The sequence below is a fragment of the Oncorhynchus nerka genome, linkage group LG25 (genome assembly GCF_034236695.1).
Source record: "Oncorhynchus nerka isolate Pitt River linkage group LG25, Oner_Uvic_2.0, whole genome shotgun sequence".
In the NCBI taxonomy this organism is placed as follows: domain Eukaryota; kingdom Metazoa; phylum Chordata; class Actinopteri; order Salmoniformes; family Salmonidae; genus Oncorhynchus; species Oncorhynchus nerka.
In genome coordinates, this window is record NC_088420.1 from 27,498,585 (window position 1) to 27,521,379 (window position 22,795).

General features: G+C 47.0%; 1 protein-coding gene across 1 annotated transcript in view; it reads left to right on the forward strand.

Annotated features, from left to right (window-relative positions):
* The window catches only part of LOC115109304 (sphingomyelin phosphodiesterase 3-like), a 51,649-nt gene extending 31,211 nt beyond the window's left edge, over positions 1 to 20,438 (forward strand). The window contains exons 2-8 of the mRNA XM_029634069.2: positions 3,421 to 5,134; positions 9,867 to 9,942; positions 10,887 to 11,045; positions 11,208 to 11,297; positions 16,045 to 16,108; positions 16,244 to 16,403; positions 16,860 to 20,438. Coding sequence (XP_029489929.2) covers positions 3,764 to 5,134; positions 9,867 to 9,942; positions 10,887 to 11,045; positions 11,208 to 11,297; positions 16,045 to 16,108; positions 16,244 to 16,403; positions 16,860 to 16,961 — 2,022 coding nt within the window. The 5' untranslated portion in view covers positions 3,421 to 3,763 and the 3' untranslated portion in view covers positions 16,962 to 20,438. The remainder of the gene's footprint in view (positions 1 to 3,420; positions 5,135 to 9,866; positions 9,943 to 10,886; positions 11,046 to 11,207; positions 11,298 to 16,044; positions 16,109 to 16,243; positions 16,404 to 16,859) is intronic.
* Positions 20,439 to 22,795: the final 2,357 nt, after the last annotated feature.

Below are 22,795 nucleotides of genomic sequence, written 5' to 3' on the forward strand. Positions count from 1 at the left end.
TCAACTAACCGGTGCCCCTGCACATTGACTCTGTATTGGTACCCCCTGTATATAGTCTCACTATTGTTATTTTACTGCAGCTCTTTAATTACTTGTTACTTTTATCTATTTATCTATTCTTATCCGTATTTTTTTGAAACTGCATTGTTGGTTATGGGCTCGTAAGTAAGCATTTCACTGTAAGCTCTACATCTTGATTTGATTTGTCCCCGCAGGAGGCCTTTTGACTTTTGGTAGGTCGTCATTGTAAATAAGAATTTATTCTTAACTGACTTGCCTAGTTAAATAAAGGTTCAACAAAAATAAATAAATAAATAAACATAATAATTTATACTGTCACGACTTCTACCGAAGTAGTTGCCTCTCCTTGTTGGGGCGGTGCTCGGCGGTCGACGTCACCGGTCTTCTAGCCATCATTGATCCATTTTTCATTTTCCATTGATTTTGTCTTGTCTTCCTACACACCTGGTTTCAATCCCATTCATTACATGTTGTGTATTTAACCCTCTGTTTCCCCTCATGTCTTTGTCAGAGATTGTTTTATGTCAGTGTTGTTTTTATGGTTGTATAGGTGCGCGGCGGATCCTCGTACCCATGTTTATTATGTATGTTCATTTAGTGTTTGGAGCATGTTTAGTGGACATATATTAAAAGACTCCATTACACTCAGTTTGACTCTCTTGCGCCTGACTTCCCTACCACCTATGCACACGACTCCCGCTCCGTGGCTCGACGACTCATTGCGAGCTCACAGAACAGGGCTCCGGGCAGCCGAGCGGAAATGGAGGAAAACTCGCCTCCCTGCGGACCTGGCATCCTTTCACTCCCTCTCTCTACATTTTCCTCCTCTGTCTCTGCTGCTAAAGCCACTTTCTACCACTCTAAATTCCAAGCATCTGCCTCTAACCCTAGGAAGCTCTTTGCCACCTTCTCCTCCCTCCTGAATCCTCCTCCCCCCCTCCTCCCTCTCTGCAGATGACTTCGTCAACCATTTTGAAAAGAAGGTCGACGACATCCGATCCTCGTTTGCTAAGTCAAACGACACCGCTGGTTCTGCTCACACTGCCCTACCCTGTGCTCTGACCTCTTTCTCCCTCTCTCTCCAGATGACATCTCGCGTCTTGTGACGGCCGGCCGCCCAACAACCTGCCCGCTTGACCCTATCCCCTCCTCTCTTCTCCAGACCATTTCCGGTGACCTTCTCCCTTACCTCACCTCGCTCATCAACTCATCCCTGACCGCTGGCTACGTCCCTCCCGTCTTCAAGAGAGCGAGAGTTGCACCCCTTCTGAAAAACCTACACTCGATCCCTCCGATGTCAACAACTACAGACCAGTATCCCTTCTTTCTTTTCTCTCCAAAACTCTTGAACGTGCCGTCCTTGGCCAGCTCTCCCGCTATCTCTCTCAGAATGACCTTCTTGATCCAAATCAGTCAGGTTTCAAGACTAGTCATTCAACTGAGACTGCTCTTCTCTGTATCACGGAGGCACTCCGCACTGCTAAAGCTAACTCTCTCTCCTCTGCTCTCATCCTTCTAGACCTATCGGCTGCCTTCGATACTGTGAACCATCAGATCCTCCTCTCCACCATCTCCGAGTTGGGCATCTCCGGCGCGGCCCATGCTTGGATTGCGTCCTACCTGACAGGTCGCTCCTACCAGGTGGCGTGGCGAGAATCTGTCTCCTCACCACGCGCTCTCACCACTGGTGTCCCCAGGGCTCTGTTCTAGGCCCTCTCCTATTCTCGCTATACACCAAGTCACTTGGCTCTGTCATAACCTCACATGGTCTCTCCTATCATTGCTATGCAGACGACACACAATTAATCTTCTCCTTTCCCCCCTCTGATGACCAGGTGGCGAATCGCATCTCTGCATGTCTGGCAGACATATCAGTGTGGATGACGGATCACCACCTCAAGCTGAACCTCGGCAAGACGGAGCTGCTCTTCCTCCCGGGGAAGGACTGCCCGTTCCATGATCTCGCCATCACGGTTGACAACTCCATCGTGTCCTCCTCCCAGAGCGCTAAGAACCTTGGCGTGATCCTGGACAACACCCTGTCGTTCTCAACTAACATCAAGGCGGTGGCCCGTTCCTGTAGGAGAGTACGAGTACGACCCTGCCTCACACAGGAAGCGGCGCAGGTCCTAATCCAGGCACTTGTCATCTCCCGTCTGGATTACTGCAACTCGCTGTTGGCTGGGCTCCCTGCCTGTGCCATTAAACCCCTACAACTCATCCAGAACGCCGCAGCCCGTCTGGTGTTCAACCTTCCCAAGTTCTCTCACGTCACCCCGCTCCTCCGCTCTCTCCACTGGCTTCCAGTTGAAGCTCGCATCCGCTACAAGACCATGGTGCTTGCCTACGGAGCTGTGAGGGGAACGGCACCTCAGTACCTCCAGGCTCTGATCAGGCCCTACACCCAAACAAGGGCACTGCGTTCATCCACCTCTGGCCTGCTCGCCTCCCTACCACTGAGGAAGTACAGTTCCCGCTCAGCCCAGTCAAAACTGTTCGCTGCTCTGGCCCCCCAATGGTGGAACAAACTCCCTCACGACGCCAGGACAGCGGAGTCAATCACCACCTTCCGGAGACACCTGAAACCCCACCTCTTTAAGGAATACCTAGGATAGGATAAAGTAATCCTTCTCACCCCCCTTAAAAGACTTAGATGCACTATTGTAAAGTGGCTGTTCCACTGGATGTCATAAGGTGAAAGCACCAATTTGTAAGTCGCTCTGGATAAGAGCGTCTGCTAAATGACTTAAATGTAAATGTAAATATAGTCTTTGTAGCACAGTCTTGCCCCAGGGCCTCTGCCACACACACTCCAGGTTGTGCTGAATATGGTTTGGTGGCTCTGGGTTTTAGGCCAGTGACCCTCCAGTGTTGTTAAACCCTCAACTGTTTCAATGAATGAATGAACAATTCCTGATTTATTCATACAGAGTGGATTGCTTCCCTTTTTCACTCAACCTCTATTCATATAAGGTTACCCCACTGATTGCCTCCTGTGTCTAAAGATCGTTTACAGCACTGTTATTTGCAATGAGTTCTGCTGATTTATAAACCATTTTTTGTCACTAAAAGCAATTGGGGTTTTTGTTGTGTTATAATAAAAACATGTCTCATTTTGACTGTTTCAACACACAGACACACCCATGAATCTCTGTTTTGCTGTAGTACATATTATGGCATGCACACAAGCCTATCAGAAACAATGTATATGTGAAGCAGTATTTCTAACCATTGGGGGACATTAGTGAAATTAAGACCCATTTTGCTGACCACACTTTTCATCACAGTGAGTCATTGCACAGCTAATTCCCCTTCCATTTATTCTCTCCCTATTTCTCTTATACATTCTCTCTCTCTATCTCTCCCTCTATGCTTCTTTCCTCCATCTTCTATCTCCAGGTTCTGATGCTGAGATAGTGGTGAGATCTACTTCTTCATAGATCCGACTCCCTGATCAGTCCATGGAACCTTTGTGACTGCAGCATTTAGTTCCACGTCGTCAAGATGATCACCACCCAGAGATTATAGTTCATCCTTCCTCCATTGGAGTGCCACTGTTAAGAGGGGAGGGGGAGGATAAAGGAGCCTCCTGTCGTCAGAGAAAGAGCTTCAGAGCCTGCTGGTGAAAGCAAAGGGAACCATGTAGTGTCTTTTTCTCCACTCAGGGGGGAGGGTAGATTTGAGTTTAGTTTTTTCCCCATTGATTTTAGTGTAAAAGTGTTTTATTTGAGCCAGAGAAGAGATGGTCCTCCACACCTCTCCCTACTCTAGTGCCTTCCTACGGTGCCTCAGCAGCCTGTCATGGGGCTTCATCTTCCCCTGCTACTGGCTGCTGGACCGCCTGCTGTCCTCCTGCGTGGCAACCTCTCTGGAGAAGCGTCGGCGCTCCCAGGACCCCTGCTCCTTCGTGACGCTGTATGTGCTGGTGTCCACCCCGCTCTACCTGTTGCTCCTCCTGGCCTCGCTGCCCTTCGCTCTGCTGGGCTTCCTGCTGTGGGCTACCCTGCAGGCGGCCCGCCATCCCTATCTCTACACCCACCGCCGCCCAGACAAGCACCAGGCCGAGCAGGGGTGTGTGGCGTCACTGGCCGACTGGAGGCCGCAGGGCCGCAGCTTCTGCTTCGGCAGTTCCAACGTGTGCCTACTGCCTGACTCCCTGGCACGCTTCAACAACCTGTCTGAGACCCAGCACCGTGCCCGCGAGGTGGGCAAGCGCATCAGTAACGGGGCCAGCCGGCCGCAGATCAAGATATACATCGACTCCCCCACCAACACCTCCATCAGCGCAACCTCCTTCAGCAGCCTGGTCACAGGGTTCCGACGGACATCCTCCCTGGGCCAGCGGCCCGACAACACACCCGAGGCCGAGACCGAACCCGTAACCGACTGCCCAATACACACTGCAGGTTCAGACTGCCCAATACACACCACAGGTCCAAACTGCCCCATACACACTGCAGGTGCTGACTGCCCCATACACTCAAAAGGGGACCAGGGCTCCTCAGATTGTCCCGTCCATGTAGCTGGTGGAGAGAACACACCAGAGTGCCCCCTTCACACTGCTGGTTCTCAGAACAACTCTGACTGTCCACTGCACACCACAGGGGCCCAGAACTCCCCAGACTGCCCCATGCATGCCTCGGGGGTCCAGATCAGTATCAGTGCCCCAGAGCCAGACCCCCCAGAGGCCGGGAATCACCAAGGGGAAGGTGATGCAGAGAGCCTGACAGGGGGGGTGTCTTCTAACAACACCCTGTCCCACCGCACCTCCATGTTCAAGAAGCACACGGGTCGCAAGCGGCGCCAAGGCGACGACGGATTCGACCATGAGATCTCTGCCTTCTTCCCTGCCAACCTGGACTTCCTGTGTCTGCAGGAAGTGTTTGACCACCGGGCCATGTCCAGGCTGAGGCAGCAGCTGCACCACTACTTCCCCTACATCCTGAGTGATGTGGGCCGCTACGCCTGGAAGGGCTGCTGCTCCCGCTTCAAGTTCCTGAACAGCGGCGTCATGATGGCCAGCCGCTATCCCATACTGGACGCCCACTACGAGTGCTACCCCAACGGGCGAGGGGAAGACGCCCTCGCAGCGAAAGGAGTCCTCTTTGTCAAGGTGAGGTGTTTTTTCTCTGTCTATCCTTATGATAGCATTGGCAAGTGCTGTAAATAAATCTCTGTCAGTGTGTAAAAGGCTGAAGGAATAATAATAATTAGGCTAGTACTTTTCAACCCGGTGAGTTTTACCAATGTGTTACTGCCTCTTATTGGGCCAGACTTTTGGTGAAGGACTTAAATGTCCTCCAGGCTGCATCCTCACTTCTGGCTGATTTTTTTAGGTTGGATCTGTTTCCTCTTTTGTTGGACAGATATATTCAATCTAACTGTCGCAGAAACTCTGTGAACAAAACGAAGTTGAATTATTTAGGCATAGTCCCTTGTACCCTTGGCTTGGGGGGATTTTGAAATTGAACATCTCTCTTGAAAGCCTGGCAGACACCAGGACAAAAAATGAATGTATTTTTATTCCTTTTATTCGGTCTCAAATAAAACTGTAGGCCTTAGTTTTCATTTGAGGGTTGCAGATATGTGTCTACCCTCTGTTCAAAGGGTGGTGTCATTTCAGCAGTTTTTGCTATTCCCATATTTTTGTATTTGATTATAATTAGGTGGGCTGTCTTTTTATACCATGACAGTATTTCTGAAGTTCTCAAACAAGCAAGGTCTCTTTTTGTGTTGTAGTGACACTAAAACAGTTTCAAGAACGACATTTGAATTAGCACAGGGCAACAGGAGCTTATTGAGCCTATTTGATCTTCCTTTTTAAGGATAATCTTCTATTACAGCTGTCTTTGGGCTTTCGAGTTGCTCCAAAACTACAGATTCACAACTTTTCCTAAAACATACATTTAGGCTAGAATGTTAGTCACTCCCATTCCCAGCAGTGAGCTATGGTAGTCTGCTGCCGTAGCAGCGCTGTGCCGTGTGCTGTGGGTGACTGACGAGGCACTGTGTGTTGACTTCATTGGGGAGAGTGATGACAGGCAGATCGGAGAAGAGTTTTAGTTTAGTGATCACTAATCTGCGTGGTTGAGGCTGTGTGGCTGGGGCTGAGGCTGTGTGGCTGGGGCTGAGGCTATTATGGTTGGGGCTGGGGCCTGGGGTTGTGTGGCTGGGGCTGAGGCTGTTGTGGTTGGGGCTGGGGGCTGGGGCCTGGGGCTGTGTGGCTGGGGCTGTGTGGCTGGGGCTGAGGCTGTGTGGCTGGGGCTGAGGCTGTTGTGGTTGGGGCTGGGGCCTGGGGCTGTGTGGCTGGGGCTGAGGCTCTGGGGCTGGGGCTGGGGCTGAGGCTGTGTGGCTGAGAATGGGTCTGTGGCTGTAGCGATGGCTATGTAGGGAATAGAGTGCCATTTGGAATGCATCCCTGGTTCTGGCTGGGCTTCAGGTCCTGCTGGGGTAGCTCAGCCTGAAGGTGGTGATGGATCTGAAAGACACTAGGAGGTTGACAGGCCTGCTAGATACTGTAGGCACCAAGTAGTTCTACCACTCTGACACCCAGGTTTGATACCTGCCCCTGCTAGCTATTGCTTCAGATAACAAGCTCACATGGTGTTGCCTCTAAGTGCCTCCCTCCCTCTTCCCCAGGGTCATTCTGGGTCACCATCTCACTGTCTCCAGAGCTATAGTATTGACCCCTAGCTGCAGGGTTCTAATACAGCTTGACCCCACAGACTAGCAGGCTTCAGCAGTAGCGGTGTGTGCGTAAAATCACAGAGGAAGCCAAGCCAGTAGAAAAGCCATATTACAACCTATGTTGTGATATTTGCGTTGTTTGCTCTATAACCGTTAGTTCATACGCCACAGTGATATACAATAAGGCTGTGACAACAAAACGGCAACAGTCACACAGTGGCGGAATAAATTCAACTAAACAAACATGTGTTTCATCACAAAACCTGAGAGCAACATCTTTCCGCTGAACTCCACAAAGCAAATATTGCATGTGACAAACTGTTATATGACCATCAGCATGGTCAAGCAAGTTAATGTTTTCGACAGTTTACTAAACAACTAGTGTGTGTGTGTGTTTGTGCTTGCACAAGTAAAAACATTTTTTTACTCACCCTACTTGTAGACTAGTTGAGCGCCAATACCATCCTCCACTCTCTATGGCTCTGTCATAGGCTACCTAGTTAAAATGCTTGCTAACCTAACTTTCCCGCGTGGGTAACAATGAACCAGCTAAGTTAGCTAGCTAGTTAACCTGAGCCTACTAGGCTAGATATTGAACTTCAATCCTCTCAGGCCAGTTAATTTATGATTAGATCATAATCGTCATCATAATCATTGGCCTGTACAGAGGATGAAGTCAAAACCACATCTAAATCCCCATCTCCATCCATGGTTTAGGAAAGTGCCGATTTAGCAAGCTAGCTACTGCAGGACATCAACACAAGCAGGCCAGAAACTAAAATTACGTTTTGCTTAGGATGTGATTTGATTGTTTTGAAGCCAAATCCAAACTGGCCTCCCTTGGGGGCATTTCGCTGCACCAGGACAACCCACAGTTGAGCTCAGCTCAACACTGATTGGCTAATTAGTTTATAATTCTTTTATCAGCCGAGGCCAAATGCTTGCTGGCATCAATCATCAAATGCTACGGCCGCAACATGTCATACTCTTTTGGTCCAGACAGCATCAGATACATGGACTACACATACTGAGACAGAGGGGTGCTGTGATAAAAATATATATATATTGGTGAAATATTTGGGGAAGCAAGGCTTGCTTCCCTTGGCATCCATGAATACATGCCACTGGGCTTCAGAAACAATGATGTATCCCAGGGATCTTTCTCTCTAAGCTTGGGAGTCTTGTGACCAAATCAATATTACATGGTCATTTCCTCCAACAGTCTATGGTGTAAGCAGACCTACATGAAGTGAAAGTGGCAGATTTCACTTCCAATACAAAGTGACAGACTCAAACATTACAAAGACATGAGCTCTGGAGGCAAAAGGAAGGAGGGAGGAAGGGAGGGAAGGAGGGAGGGAGGAAGGGAGGGATATGGGGAGGAGAGTGTGTAGAGATATTAACTTAATTAAAAATGTCTCCCTGAAGAGTGAGCAACCCAGTAATTAAATAATTTGAGTCTCAACAATTAGCCCTCTATTTATTATTTAAAACCGCAAAGGACAAGGGTGAAGAAGTGTGTGTGTGTGTGTGTGTGTGTGTGTGTGTGTGTGTGTGTGTGTGTGTGTGTGTGTGTGTGTGTGTGTTGCGTGCGTGCGTGCGTGCGTGTGTGGTTTGAATTACAGAGAAAACCTCAAAACAGGGTCAGGCCCACTCAAAGCTCACATCAAATGGAGATCAATTAAATAAATAAACCCATAGCTTCTCCTCTCAGTGCTGAGGTCGACTCCATTTGTTGATTTAAATCACCTTCCCTCCTGGTGGATAAAGGGCTTTGCTGTTACTCTGCATGTGTCAATGTGAAAGTCTATTTAAGCATTGAACACAGTAATGGTGTACTGTAGAGGTATTGGCCCCTCTCTCTAGTCTCCATGATGAGAGAGACAAAGGTCTGGGTGCAGGAGAATTTAAAGTGGGTCACATATCTAGTTCTTTGGAATCACATGGACCTTTTACTCTGCTACTAGTTTAGTCAGTTCCAATTATCATAATCATCATTATAATATATTTATTTTCTCACACAGCCTAAGTAAAACACAAACACACAGCGACACACACACATGTGCACACACGCACACATTTAAGCGCGCACACACACACAAGAGGCCAGAGACACATACCCCTGATTCCCTTCAGGCCTGTTGTCAGTTTCAGAGCACACACTTACCCAAGCATGGATAAGCCTCTGAAATATTCATACACAGGGATACAGTCAGGGAAAGAGAGAGGAGATGAAAGAGAGAGAGAGGGGGAGAGAGAGGGGGGCATGGTGAGAGGGTTAGGGAGGCAGCAGCTCCAGCTCTACAGATGGGTCAGGGACAGTACAGTGTGTCAGGTTATGGCTGGACATAGAGTTTACTGCATCTTAATTGAGTTAATGTTGCAAATCTCTGTGGGGTGGAAATGTCACTGAATTTATTATGTTTGAGGTCTAAAATGTAAAGCTTGCATTTCATATTAAAGTCTAGCTAAGTGGGTTAATGCTTTATTGGTCCTCAGCATTTACTGTGAGGGCCTTGATGGTGAGACCAAGCCAAGACTGCAATTCAGTGATTGGATGACTGCACAGTGTCTGAACAGAGAACTTGAATACACTGTAATCAAATCTAATCCAATTTACAATAGCCCTGATCACAGAGGAGACCTATTCAGAGATCTCCTCATAAAGGTCTTTAAAGAGACCTTTACTGATTCTGCGCGAGACTTCAGAACACTGTGTGTTTCCAACCCACACAATCAAATACTCTAATCGGCCCCTATACCCTACACCCCTCTGTGTAGTCCACCCATCCCTTACACTCAAGAGCACCAGTCCATCCATTCAGTATCCATTTTTGGCCCAGTCTCACAGACCCGGTGTAATCTGCAGTAAAAGCCTCTCCATTCATTCCACGCTCATCATAGCCAATTCAGGGCTGTAAATCAAGACAGTGACGGACAGACTGTCTCCACTGAGGGACAATGTCAGAGAAAAGAGTGTTGGAGAGGGGAGACGAGAGGGAGGGAGAGGAGACAGATGGAGGATGAGAGTTTTGGGATTGGGCCAATGACAGAGAAGGTGGTATAAATGCGGTATTAAATGTTTTCTAATTCAATATTCGATCAACTTGTTGACAGAGATATTTAACTTCCTCTTTGTCTCTCCCTATTCTCTACAGGTGCAGGTAGGCACCTCCCATCAGGAGCAAAGAGTTGTGGGATATCTCACCTGCACTCATCTGCATGCCATTGAAGGTACGTTGAGAACAATACACATCCACAAAGCAATACATTTTGAGCTGCTTTTTTAATTGGATCCCAGCCATAACACTTATTCTCTCTAGTGTCTGAATGGGTCTATTCTGGCTCTGTGGTCTAATGTGAATATCAGAGAGAAATAGGACAAATGTTATAGAATACAAAAGGGTGTGAGTGTGATTGTACCTGTACAGGTGAGTGTGTGAACACAACAGTTGTAGGCAGATGGTTTAAGGTGGTTAGTGTGTAGTAGACTACTCAGCTTTCTACCTCGGTGTATAAGATAAATGGATGCATCAAACCCGCACACATCCTCTGTTCCCATGGAGACAAGCTCAAGCTGTTTTAAGTGTCAGGCCTATTTAAAGCCTCTGGTCTCTGGGTCTAATTTTTTACCAAGACAGATCTCTCTGCTATTTCCGGAGCCTCCCATGTCTCTGAGAGTCAGCTAATTATAGAACTACGGCTATTTCTAAAGCCAACTTAAACATATGGGAGAGAGTACAAGAATAGCCTCATTATGTTCTGGGTGATGCTGCACACTACAGTATACATCTTTGCAACGGGGCACATTTTATTTCTGTTTGTTTTTCATAGCCCATTTTTCCCTTCTTACTGCTTGTTGTGTGTGTGTGTGTGTGTGTGTGTGTGTACTTGTGCATTTTACTTCTGTTTATTTTGGCCTTTGCTGCTTGTGCAGGCAGAGGCAACTATTATATTACTGTCTACATTTAGAACACATGTTTGCATTGTCTTGTTGACTCATAAATGATCAGCATTGAATATACGTCATCCAGGGTTCCTGACAATCCCTGCTCTTCCCCCATACAAATATGTTTAGTAGCATGGTCATCCTTGCTGGCTTAGCTAAGCCACTCAATTGTTTTATTTCCATCCCCCACACCCTCCCCTCTCTCTCTGTCTCTTTCTCCATCTTTTAGGAGATGCAGCTGTGCGTTGTGAGCAGTTGGATCTGCTCTTGGTGTGGGGGGCGGAGTTCCGCAAGATGACGTCCCGCCCCTCGGAGGAGAAGGGTCTGGAGGACCAGGTGGCCTTTGATGTTGTCCTCGGCGACCTCAATTTCGACAACTGCTCCTCAGGTAGCTAGCTGTCTGACTGCGTGAAAATCTTCTGTTCTCTGACATCCTGCAGAAATTGTACTTGTGGGTGTTGTATATATAATTTTATGTATCTAGACCAATGTCTGGTGGATCTGTACAGACAAGCACCTCTTTGTTTCTCATTGCACCTCTCTATTTCAGAGGATAAACTGGAGCAGCAGCATGCCGTCTTCACCCAGTACAAAGACCCATGTCGCCTGGGGCCAGGGGAGGACAAGCCTTGGGCTCTGGGTGAGTGGATAGAAGTTTGGGCTGGTACTGGAGGAAGTGGGTGTGCTCGTGTCAGGGAACTAGGCTTTGCCTCTTTAGAAAAAGCTTGATTTCCTATAGCAGCCAATCTGGGCACACACTGTGCAGACCAAAAATAAGTACAATAGATGCTGGCATAAACCTGGAGAATTATGGTCTGGAACCGAATCTAAAGGAGAGGGAAGATTATCTAGGACACTGTGATGTTTGGCAAGTGCTATATGCTGTGAGAGATGGTAGGATGGATGTTGGCGTATATTCAACCAAGCCAAGTTTATTGTGCACTAGAGCCAATGTGTAGATATATAGGAGTTTACAGTACTTCAGAAAGTATTCCTACCCCTTGACTTACTCCACGTTTTGCGGTGTTACAGCCTGAATTCAAAATTGATTCAAGCAATGTTTTTCTTACCCATCTACACACACAATACCAGCTAATGACAAAGTGAAAACATGCTTTTGGAAATTTAGCACATGTATTGAAAATGAAATACAGAAATGCTTTGGCTGGTCCAGTCAAGGACTTTCACATTCTTGTTCTGAAGCCATTCCAGCTGTAACGGTTTTCTTCTATCTCCTCCTCGGAAGAGGAGGTGTAGCAAGGATCGGACCAAAATGCAGCGTGTAGATTGCGATCCATGTTTTAATAAACAAACGTAACACGAATCTAAATACAAATACTACAAAAACAATAAACGTAAAGAAAACCGAAACAGCCTATACTGATGTAACCTAACCTAGACAGGAACAAGGACATCAAGACATAAAGGACAATCACCCACAATACAACCAAAGAATATGGCTGCCTAAATATGGTTCCCAATCAGAGACAACGATAACCACCTGCCTCTGATTGAGAACCACTCCAGACAGCCATAGACTTTACTAGAACACCCTACTAAGCTACAATCCCACTAACATACACACCAAAACCCCCAGACAAAACACACCACAATACAAAAACTCCATGCCACACCCTGGCCTGACCCAATACATGAAGAAAAACACAAAATACTTAGACCAGGGCGTGACAGAACCCCCTCCCTAAGGTGCGGACTCCCGAACGCACCTCAAAACAAATAGGGAGGGTCCAGGTGGGCGTCTGTCCATGGTGGCGGTTCCGGCGCGGGAACTAGTCCCCTCTCCTCGCGTCCCTGGATAGTCCACCCTCGCCGCCGACCATGGCCTAGTAGTCCTCACCCAGAACCCCACTGGACTGAGGAGCAGATCGGGACTGAAGGACAGTTCGGGACTGAGGCAGCTCGGGAGTGAGAGAAAGCTCGGGAGTGAGAGAAAGCTCGGGAAGCTCGGGAGTGAGAGGAAGCTCGGGAGTGAGAGGAAGCTCGGGAGTGAGAGGAAGCTCGGGAGTGAGAGGAGCTCGGGAGGAGGAAGCTCAGGCAGGTAGATAGATCTACCAGATCCTGGCTGGCTGGTGGTCTCAGCAGATCCTGGCTGACTGGCAGATCCTGGCTGACTGGCGCTACTGGCAGATCCTGGCCGACTGGCACTTCTGGCGGATCCTGGCTGACTGGCAGATCTGGAAGAGTCTGGCAGATCTGGAAGAGTCTGGCTGACTGGCAGATCTGGAAGAGTCTGGCTGACTGGCAGATCTGGAAGAGTCTGGCTGACTGGCAGATCTGGAAGAGTCTGGTTGACTGGCAGATCTGGAAGAGTCTGGCTGACTGGCAGATCTGGAAGAGTCTGGCTGACTGGCAGATCTGGAAGAGTCTGGCTGACTGGCAGATCTGGAAGAGTCTGGCTGACTGGCAGATCTGGAAGAGTCTGGCTGACTGGCAGATCTGGAAGAGTCTGGCTGACTGGCAGATCTGGAAGAGTCTGGTTGACTGGCAGATCTGGAAGAGTCTGGCTGACTGGCAGATCTGGAAGAGTCTGGCTGACTGGCAGATCTGGAAGAGTCTGGCAGACTGGCAGATCTGGAAGAGTCTGGCAGACTGGCAGATCTGGAAGAGTCTGGCTGACTGGCAGATCTGGAAGAGTCTGGCTGACTGGCAGATCTGGAAGAGTCTGGTTGACTGGCAGATCTGGAAGAGTCTGGCTGACTGGCAGATCTGGAAGAGTCTGGCTGACTGGCAGATCTGGAAGAGTCTGGCAGATCTGGAAGAGTCTGGTTGACTGGCAGATCTGGAAGAGTCTGGCAGACTGGCGGCGCTGGGCAGACTGGGAGCACTGGCGACGCTGGGCAGACTGACGGCGCTGGGCAGACTGGCGGCGCTGGGCAGACTGGCGGCGCTGGGCAGACTGGTGGCGCTGGGCAGACTGGGAGCACTGGCGGCGCTGGGCAGACTGGGAGCACTGGCGGCGCTGGGCAGACTGGCGGCGCTGGGCAGACTGGCGGCGCTGGGCAGACTGGCGGCGCTGGGCAGACTGGGAGCACTGGCGGCGCTGGGCAGACTGGAGACTCCGGCAGCGCAGGAGAAGAGAAAGGCTCCGACAGCGCTAAACAGGCGGGAGACTCCGGCAGCGCAGGAGAGGAGACAGGCTCTGGCTGCGCTAAACAGGCGGGAGACTCCGGCAGCGCAGGAGAGGAGACAGGCTCTGGCTGCGCTGAACAGGCGGGAGACTCCGGCAGCGCAGGAGAGGAGACAGGCTCTGGCTGCGCTGAACAGGCGAGGCGCACTGAAGGCCTGGTGCGTGGTGCTGGAACCGGTGGTACTGGATCGAGGACATGCACAGGAAGCCTGGTGCGGGGAGCTGCTACCGGAGGACTAGAGTGTGGAGGTGGCACAGGATGGGCTAGACCGTGAAGGCGTACTGGAGATCTTGAGAGCAGTGTTGGCACAGGACGTGTAAGGCTAGGGATGTGCACAGGAGGCCTGGTGCGTGAGGCTGGCACCAACTTCACCAGCCGACTAACACGCACCTCAGGGACGAGTATGGAGCGCTAACCCAGGTGCCATCAAATCCCGACACGTTCTGTCAGTCGAATTCCATGCAAAAGCACCAACACAGCAACTCCCTCATTTCTCTCTCCTCCAATTTCCCCATTAACTCCTTCACAGTCTCTGTTTCGCTCACCTCCAACACCGGCTCTGGTTCTGGTCTCCTCCTTGGCTCCTCACGATAAACAGGGAGAGTTGGCTCAGGTCTGACTCCTGACTCTGCCACACTCTCCCTTAGCCCCCCCCCAAGAAATTTTTGGGGCCGATTCTCAGGCTTACGTCCGCGTCGCCGTGCTGCCTCCTCATATCTGCGCCTCTCAGCTTTCACCGCCTCCAGTTCCTCCTTGGGGCGGCGATATTCTCCAGCCTGAGCCCAGGGTCCTTCTCCGTTTAGGATTTCCTCCCATGTCCAGAAATCCTTATAGCGCTTCTCCTCTTTGGGCTGCTCCTGCCTGTTGACACGCTGCTTGGTCCGTTGGTGGTGGGTGATTCTGTAACGGTTTTCTTCTATCTCCTCCTCGGAAGAGGAGGTGTAGCAAGGATCGGACCAAAATGCAGCGTGTAGATTGCGATCCATGTTTTAATAAACAAACGTAACACGAATCTAAATACAAATACTACAAAAACAATAAACGTAAAGAAAACCGAAACAGCCTATACTGATGTAACCTAACCTAGACAGGAACAAGGACATCAAGACACTAAGGACATAAAGGACAATCACCCACAATACAACCAAAGAATATGGCTGCCTAAATATGGTTCCCAATCAGAGACAACGATAACCACCTGCCTCTGATTGAGAACCACTCCAGACAGCCATAAACTTTACTAGAACACCCTACTAAGCTACAATCCCACTAACATACACACCAAAACCCCCAGACAAAACACACCACAATACAAAAACTCCATGCCACACCCTGGCCTGACCCAATACATGAAGAAAAACACAAAATACTTAGACCAGGGCGTGACACCAGCATTGCTTTGTCTGTATGCTTGGGGTCATTGTCCTGTTGGAACGTAAATCTTCACCCCCAGTCTAAGGTTGTTTGCACTCTGAAGCAGGTTTTCATCAAGGATTTGTCTGTTTGGCTCCATTCATTGTTCCCTCTATTCTTATCTGTCTCCCAGTCCCTGCTGATGAAAAGCATCCTAATAGCACGATGCTGTGCCTGGTTCCTCCAGACATACCGTTTTGCATTCAGGCTAAAGAGTTACATTTTTGTCTCATCAGATCACAGACTCCTTCACGTGCCTTTTTGCAAACTCCAGGCGTGTTTTCATGTGCCTTTCTCTCAGGAGTAGCTTCCGTCTGGCCACTCTCCCATAAAGCCCAGATTGGTGATGTAGAGTGATGTAGAGACTGTTGTCCTTCTGGCAGGTTCTCCAATCTCAGTCAAGGAACTATGTAGGTCTGTTAGAGTGGTCATTGGGTTCTTGGTCACCTCCCTGACCAAGGTCTTTCTTTCCAAGTTGTTCAGTTTGGTTGGACATCCAGCTCTAGGCAGAGTTTGGGGAGTTCCATATTTGTTTTATTTAGCCATGATGGAGACCACTGTGATCTTGGAAACTTTCAACACTCTAGAAATGGTTTTATACCCTTTTATACCCAGATAAAGACTACCATGCAAAAGTTTGGGGTCACTTAGAAATGTCCTTGTTTTTGAAAGAAAAGCACATCAGAAAAACAGTGTTGTGTGTGTGTGTGTGTGTGTGTGTGTGTGTGTGTGTGTGTGTGTGTGTGTGTGTGTGTGTGTGTGTGTGTGTGTGTGTGTGTGTGTGTGTGTGTGTGTGTGTGTGTGTGTGTGTGTGTGTGTTAACAGGTACACTACTGGACACCAGTGGGCTTTATGACGAGGAGGTCAGCTCACCAGAGAGTTTACAAAAGTAAGTAAAACAATGAATATCAACACACACACACACACACACACACACACACGTAGACAATACATATACACATATTAATATCTGTTGAAATTGTATGGTATTTTTAAGTTGTTTATTGGTTGTTTTTGTTGACAGAGTGATGGAGAATGAGGAGGGGAGGAAGGAATACCTGGTGTTCCCCACCAATAAAAACCACTGTCCTAATCAGAAGGGCAGAAAAATCCCCCTGAAAGGCAATGGGAGGAGGATCGACTACATCCTTTACAGAGAGGAGGTGCAGCAGGACTGGAAAGTGGTGCGTAAACCCTGGCTAAAGACCCTGTAGATACCAAGGAGGTTGTGACGTAGAAACATGCAAAGAGAGGAGACTGAGCATCAAGACCAGATCAAACAAACTGGGAAAGGAGAGTTAGGGTTAGGTCAATGTTTTCATCATTAGAAAACCAAATTACTTTATTTGCATAGATTGCAAATCTGTGCAGGACAACATCTCGTACTACTGCTGTAGTTTTTCTCATTATCAATCGTTGCACTGAACTGCCCCCTTGTGATTAAACTTGGCTATGGCAGGAATTCTGGTCGACATACATTTTCAGATACACACAGTGGTGCAGAATATGATGATTTAAAATACACTGTGTTGTAATCTAGTATTACGCTGACTTTATATAATTAATCTGTAATCCCATAATGTTGTATCATGAAACTATTGTGGTGATGTCATGAACCTTCTCTCTGTCGCCACCTGCAGGACATTGAAGAGTTCAGCTTCATCACCCAGCTAGCCGGCCTCACTGACCACCTGTCTGTGGCCATGCGTCTGGCTGTGTCCACGGGAGAGGAGGAACCTTAGAATGGGGAGGGAAGAGAGAGAGAGAGAGAACGAAAGGGACTCAGGTCTGAGAAATACAGAGCTTGACAAAGAAAATAAAGATGGATGCAAAGAGGAAGAAAGAGAAGAGCAGATACAGAGGAATCATGTGATCCAGATGGAACCTGATGGAGAGAGAAAGGAGTGGTTGTTGTGTGTGTCAGAGGTCTGGACTGGGCCTAATATGAATCTGAGAGACTGAGCCAAAGACTTAAACACACAGTTTCAGTTTGACTCACACACCTACAGGCCACTGTACTGTATCACCTCTGGTCCTCGTGGACTATCAGCTCCCTGATGATGGAGTCCCAATGATTGATTTACTATAAATTATTTCCTGTATTTAGGGACTATTTTGTTTTTAGGCCTCATGTATGTCTGACCTTTTTATGTTTTTACTTTTTGGGCTCGGAAGTGTCAAATCTTTGTTCTTCATTTCTATGATAAAAAATGGCAACATTTGTATGACTCATGGAATCTAGAGTGTAGCCTGGCTTTCTATGGCCCTCTGTGTTTCTCTGTTGGTGTTTGTTCTTGTCAATTGAAGGAACCTCAGCAAAAATGTATTTTTTTCTAACTCTTTCTAAAGGTTTCTATGGTCACTGCACCATCTTTGTAGGGAGTTTAAACACCTGCATTTAATACTTTACATTTATAATGGAGGAGTTGTATGAAAACCAATATCTTTGACTGAAAAGGGTTTTGGGGCCACCACTTACAGGCATCTCATGTTTCAGTGGAGGTTGGTTGGTAGGTTGTTTGGCAGAGCTGAGAAGTGACGAACACCTGATATGATTAGATAAGAGGAACATAGTTAGGAAGGCCTGGGTGGGGAAGTGGGGGGTTTCTGCATGGAGAGGGGAATGACGATTTCAGACTTCAATCCCTCGATAAGAGACTGTTTAGGTGGGAAGCCTGGTCTCCAGGGCGATAAGCATGTTCCCTTGACGATACAACCTCAAATACTGCCAATGCAATGTTTCTGCATGAAATGCCACCCTGCCAATACCCACAAACACACACATTACAAACACAGACGGCACTCCTGCCTGCCTTGTTTGTGATCACACCTTTTTACTCACCTGTTCTAGCAGTATAGTATTGACTCTGTTGCTATTGCTGGCTGTATCACAGGACGATAAGGGATGTGCCTATGTGTGCAGGGCTGGCTTTGGGATATGTGATGACCCCATGTCCACCTTTAGCATGGTGCAGTTTTTATAAAGCTTATTCCTGGTTGTGGCCACAACAGAGGAGAATGTTTACACACCTGATTATTCGTTTCTGGTCAGTGAGTAAGCCTGGTCAGTCAGAATATCTCTGTACTTTACTAGCTATGTAAGTATAGTACCATTCAAAAGTTTGGACATACCTACCCATTCAATGATTTTTCTTTATTTTTACTATTTTCTACATTGTAGAATAATAGTGAAGACTTCAAAACTATAAAATAACAAATGAAATCATGTAGTAACCAAAAAAGTGTTAAACAAATCAGAATATATTTTCTATTTGAGATTCTTCAAAGTAGCCATCTTTTCCCTTGATGACAGCTTTACACACGCTTGGCATTCTCTCAACCAGCTTCATGAGGCAGTCACCTGGGATGCATTTCAACTTACATATGTGCATTGTTAAAAGTTCATTTGTGGAATTTCTTTCTTACTTAATGCATTTGAGCCAATCAGTTGTGTTGTGACAAGGTAGGGGTGGTATACAGAAGACAGCCCTGTTTGGTTAAAGACCAAGTCCATATTATGACAAGAACAGCTCAAATAAGCAAAGAGAAACGACAGTCCATCATTACTTGAAGGTAACTCTGGGTCTTCCATCATTACATGAAAGTCAGTCAATCTGGAACATTTTAGTCGCAAAAACCATCTAGTTCTATGATGAAACTGACTCTCATGAGGACCGCCACAGGAAAGGAAGACCCAGAGTTACCTCTGCTGCAAAGGATACGTTTATTAGAGTTAACTGCACCTCAGATTGCAGCCCAAATAAATGCTTCACAGAGTTCAAGTAACAGACACATCTCAACATCAACTGTTCAGATGAGCCTGCATGAATCAGGTCAATGATGGACAATTTGCTGCAAAGAAACCACTACTAAAGTACACCAATAAGAAGAAGAGACTTGCTTGGACCAAGAAACACGGGCAATGGACATTAGACCGGTGGAAATTTGTCCTTTGGTCTGGAGTCCAAATTTGAAATGTTTGTTTACAACCACCGTGTCTTTCTGAGACGCAGAGTAGGTGAACAGAAGATCTCCGCATGTGTGGTTCCCACCGTGAAGCATGGAGGAGGAGGTGTGATGGTGTGGGAGTGCTTTGCTGGTGACACTGTCAGCGATTTGTTTAGAATTCAAGGCACACTACCACAGCATTCTGCAGCAATACGCCTTCCCATCTGGTTTGTACTTAGTGGGACTATCATTTTTTTTCCAACGGGACAATGAGCCAACACACCTCCAGGCTGTGTAAGAGCTATTTGACCAAGGAGGAGAGTGATGGGTGCTGCATCAGATGACCGGGCCTCCACAATCACCCGACCTCAACCCAATTGAGATGGTTTGGTGTGAGTTGGACCGCAGAGTGAAGGAAAACCAGCCAACAAGAGCTCAGGATATGTGGAAACTCCTTCAAGACTCTTGGAAAAGCATTCCAGGTGAAGCTGGTTGAGAGAATGCCAAGAGTGTGCAAAGCTGTCATCAAGGCAAAGGGTGGCTACTTTGAAGAATCTCAAAAATAAAATATAATTTTATTTGTTTAACACTTTCTTGGTTACCACATGATTCCATATGTGCTATTTCATAGTTTTGATGTCTTCACTATTATTCTACAATGTAGAAAATAGTAAAAATAAAGAACAATCCTTGAATGAGTCAGTGTCTCCAAACTTTTGACTGGTACTATGTGTACTGTATGTATGCCCACCTGGAGTTTCTACTCATCTACTAACGTTATCAGCTGGTTGCTTTTATACTCTCTAAAGCCTCTTTATTATTATCATTATTATTATTATTGGTAGGGTTTATCTTTTTTATCGATCTGCTAGTTTCTTATTTAGAATGCTGCAGTTCCCTGGTTTAGTACACAAACTCACAGAGATAAAATATTGTGCTTGTCTGACTCTCCAATGCCTCAGCCTCTCTGGGGTTGGGCCTGTGTGAGTCAGGGATTGGGGGTCAAAGGGCAGGCAGAACTGCTGTAGCTGCATGCAGTGTGTAATGGCTTCTAGTCTCTCCACAGAAAATGCATCACCTTACTATTGTTTTGATTTTGTTTTCTAAAATAACTGTTACAGATGGGTTTTATTTCATTTTACTGAGAATTCTGCTTTGGTGTAGCCTTGTTTTCTGAGTGATGTGGCGGGGAATTGTCTTCCTCTTTTTAAGCTTCTTCGACAAACAGCTTATTTTCTTCTGCTTTAAAAAAATGATTTTCCCCCTTTGAATCGCTGGCTCTTTGTGTGTTAATTTGAGTGTGGAGTGTATGTCTAAAGTAGTCTCATTCACCAACGGTCATTCTCTGCCAAACCTCCAGTGGAAAACACCAGAGAAACTGCTTGTCTCGCTCTGCGTCCTCTGGGACTGTGTGTGTGTGTGTGTGTGTGTGTGTGTGTGTGTGTGTGTGTGTGTGTGTGTGTGTGTGTGTGTGTGTTTATTTTCACAACCCTAAGTTGTGTAAATATCTCTGAATAACAACAATACACTCTTATAGAAAATTCATGGCAGTATCACATTGGGTAATCCAGCATACTACAGAATACCACAGCTCACACCGACCTAGACATTACATGGAACTTCCGCCAATTAATCTTTCTCCCAGAGCCAGGATGGAAACAAAATGGCTGTCTGCAGATTCAAGTTATTTCTATGACTGTGTGGATATACACTGAGTGTATAAAATATTAGGACCACCTGCTCTTTCCTTGACATAGACTGACCAGGTGAATCCAGGTGAAAGCTATGATTCCTTATTGATGTCACTTGTTAAATCCACTTCAATCAGTGTAGATGAAGGGGAGGAGACAGGTTAAATAAGGATTTTTTTTTGCCTTGAGACATGGGTTGTGTATGTGTGCCATTCAGTGGGTGAATGGGAAAGACAAAATATTTAAGTGCCTTTGAATGAGGTATGGTAATAGGTGCCAGGCGCACCAGTTTGAGAACTGCACCACTGCTGGGTTTTTCATGCTCAACAGTTTCCCGTGTGTATCAAGAATGGTCCATTACCCAAAGGACATCCAGCCTACTTGACACAACTGTGTGAAGCATTGGAGTCGACATGGGCCAGCATCCCTGTGGAAGGATTTTGACACCTTGTGAAGTCCATGCCCTGACAAATTGAGGCTGTTCTGAGGGGAAAATGGGTGCACTCAATATTAGGAAGATGTTCCTAATGTTTCTTACACTCAAGAGTATATTCAATGATATTTAATGAGCTTCACTGTCTTTGAAAGCTTGGCGTTACAAAGGGTAATTGTGGTTAGCTCTACAGTATATAGGACTATGTAGGACTATCATGAACTTTACTCAGTACCAGGATATTCACCTGGGCAGCAGGTAGCCTAGCGGTTAGTAACAGAAAGGTTGCTAGTTTAAATCCCCAAGCTGACAAGGTGAAGAATCTGTCGATGTGTCCTTCAGCGAGGCAGTTAACCCTAATTGTTAACCCACTCTCCAAGGGTGTCTCAGGAGGGAGTTGGGATATGCAGGTATACAGTACCAGTCATAAGTTTGGACAAACCTACTCATTCAAGGGTTGTTCTTTATTTTTACTGTTTTCTACAATGTAGAATAATAGTAAAGACATTAACACTATGAAATAACACATATGGAATCATGTAGTAACCCAAAAAGTGTTAAACAAATAAAAATATATTTTACATTTCAGTTTCTTCAAAGTAGCCACCCTTTGCCTTGATGACAGCTTTGCACACTCTTGACATTCTCTCAACCAGCTTCACCTGGAATGCTTTTCCAGCAGTCTTGAAGGAGTTCACACATACTTTGAGCACTTGTTGGCTGGTTTTCCTTCACTCTCCGGTCCAGCTCATCCCAAACCATCTCAATTGGGTTGAGGTCGGGTGATTGTGGAGGCCCGGTCATCTGATGCAGCACTCCATCACTCTCCTCCTTGGTCAAATAGCTCTTACACAGCCTGTAGGTGTGTTGGGTCATTGTCCTGTTGAGAAACAAATGAACGTCCCACAAAGCGCAAACCAGATGGGAAGGGGTATCGCTGCAGAATGCAGTAGTAGCCATGCTGGTTAAGTGTGCCTTGTTTTCTAAATAAATAACATACTGTACAGTGTCACCAGCAAAGCACCCCCACGCCATCACACCTCCTTCTCCATGCTTCATGTTGGGAACCACACAAGCGGAGATCATCCGTTCACCTACTCTGCTTCTCACAAAGATACGGTGGTTGGATCCAAAAATGTCAAATTTGGACTCAACAGACCAAAGGACAGATTTCCACCGGTCTAATGTTCATTGCTCGTGTTTCTTCGCCCAAGCAAGTCTCTTCTTTTTATTGGTGTCCTTAGAAGTTGTGGGTTGGAGCGAGCGGTCGCATCCGCACTTCGGTCCGCAGGTAGTATAACTTTTCATTACATTTCATTATAGTACAACGGTTTGATTTGTCTAATCTTAGCAATTTCTTCTTAGCTAGCTACATAGCCGTCTTTGTATCAAAGATAATTGCGTAATTATCGTATTTCGTCGTCCTAACGTAGTCTACACTGCTATCTGCCCAGCAGCTAGCCAGCTAGCAAACGTCCACCGTCTACCGAATAGCAGCACTGTA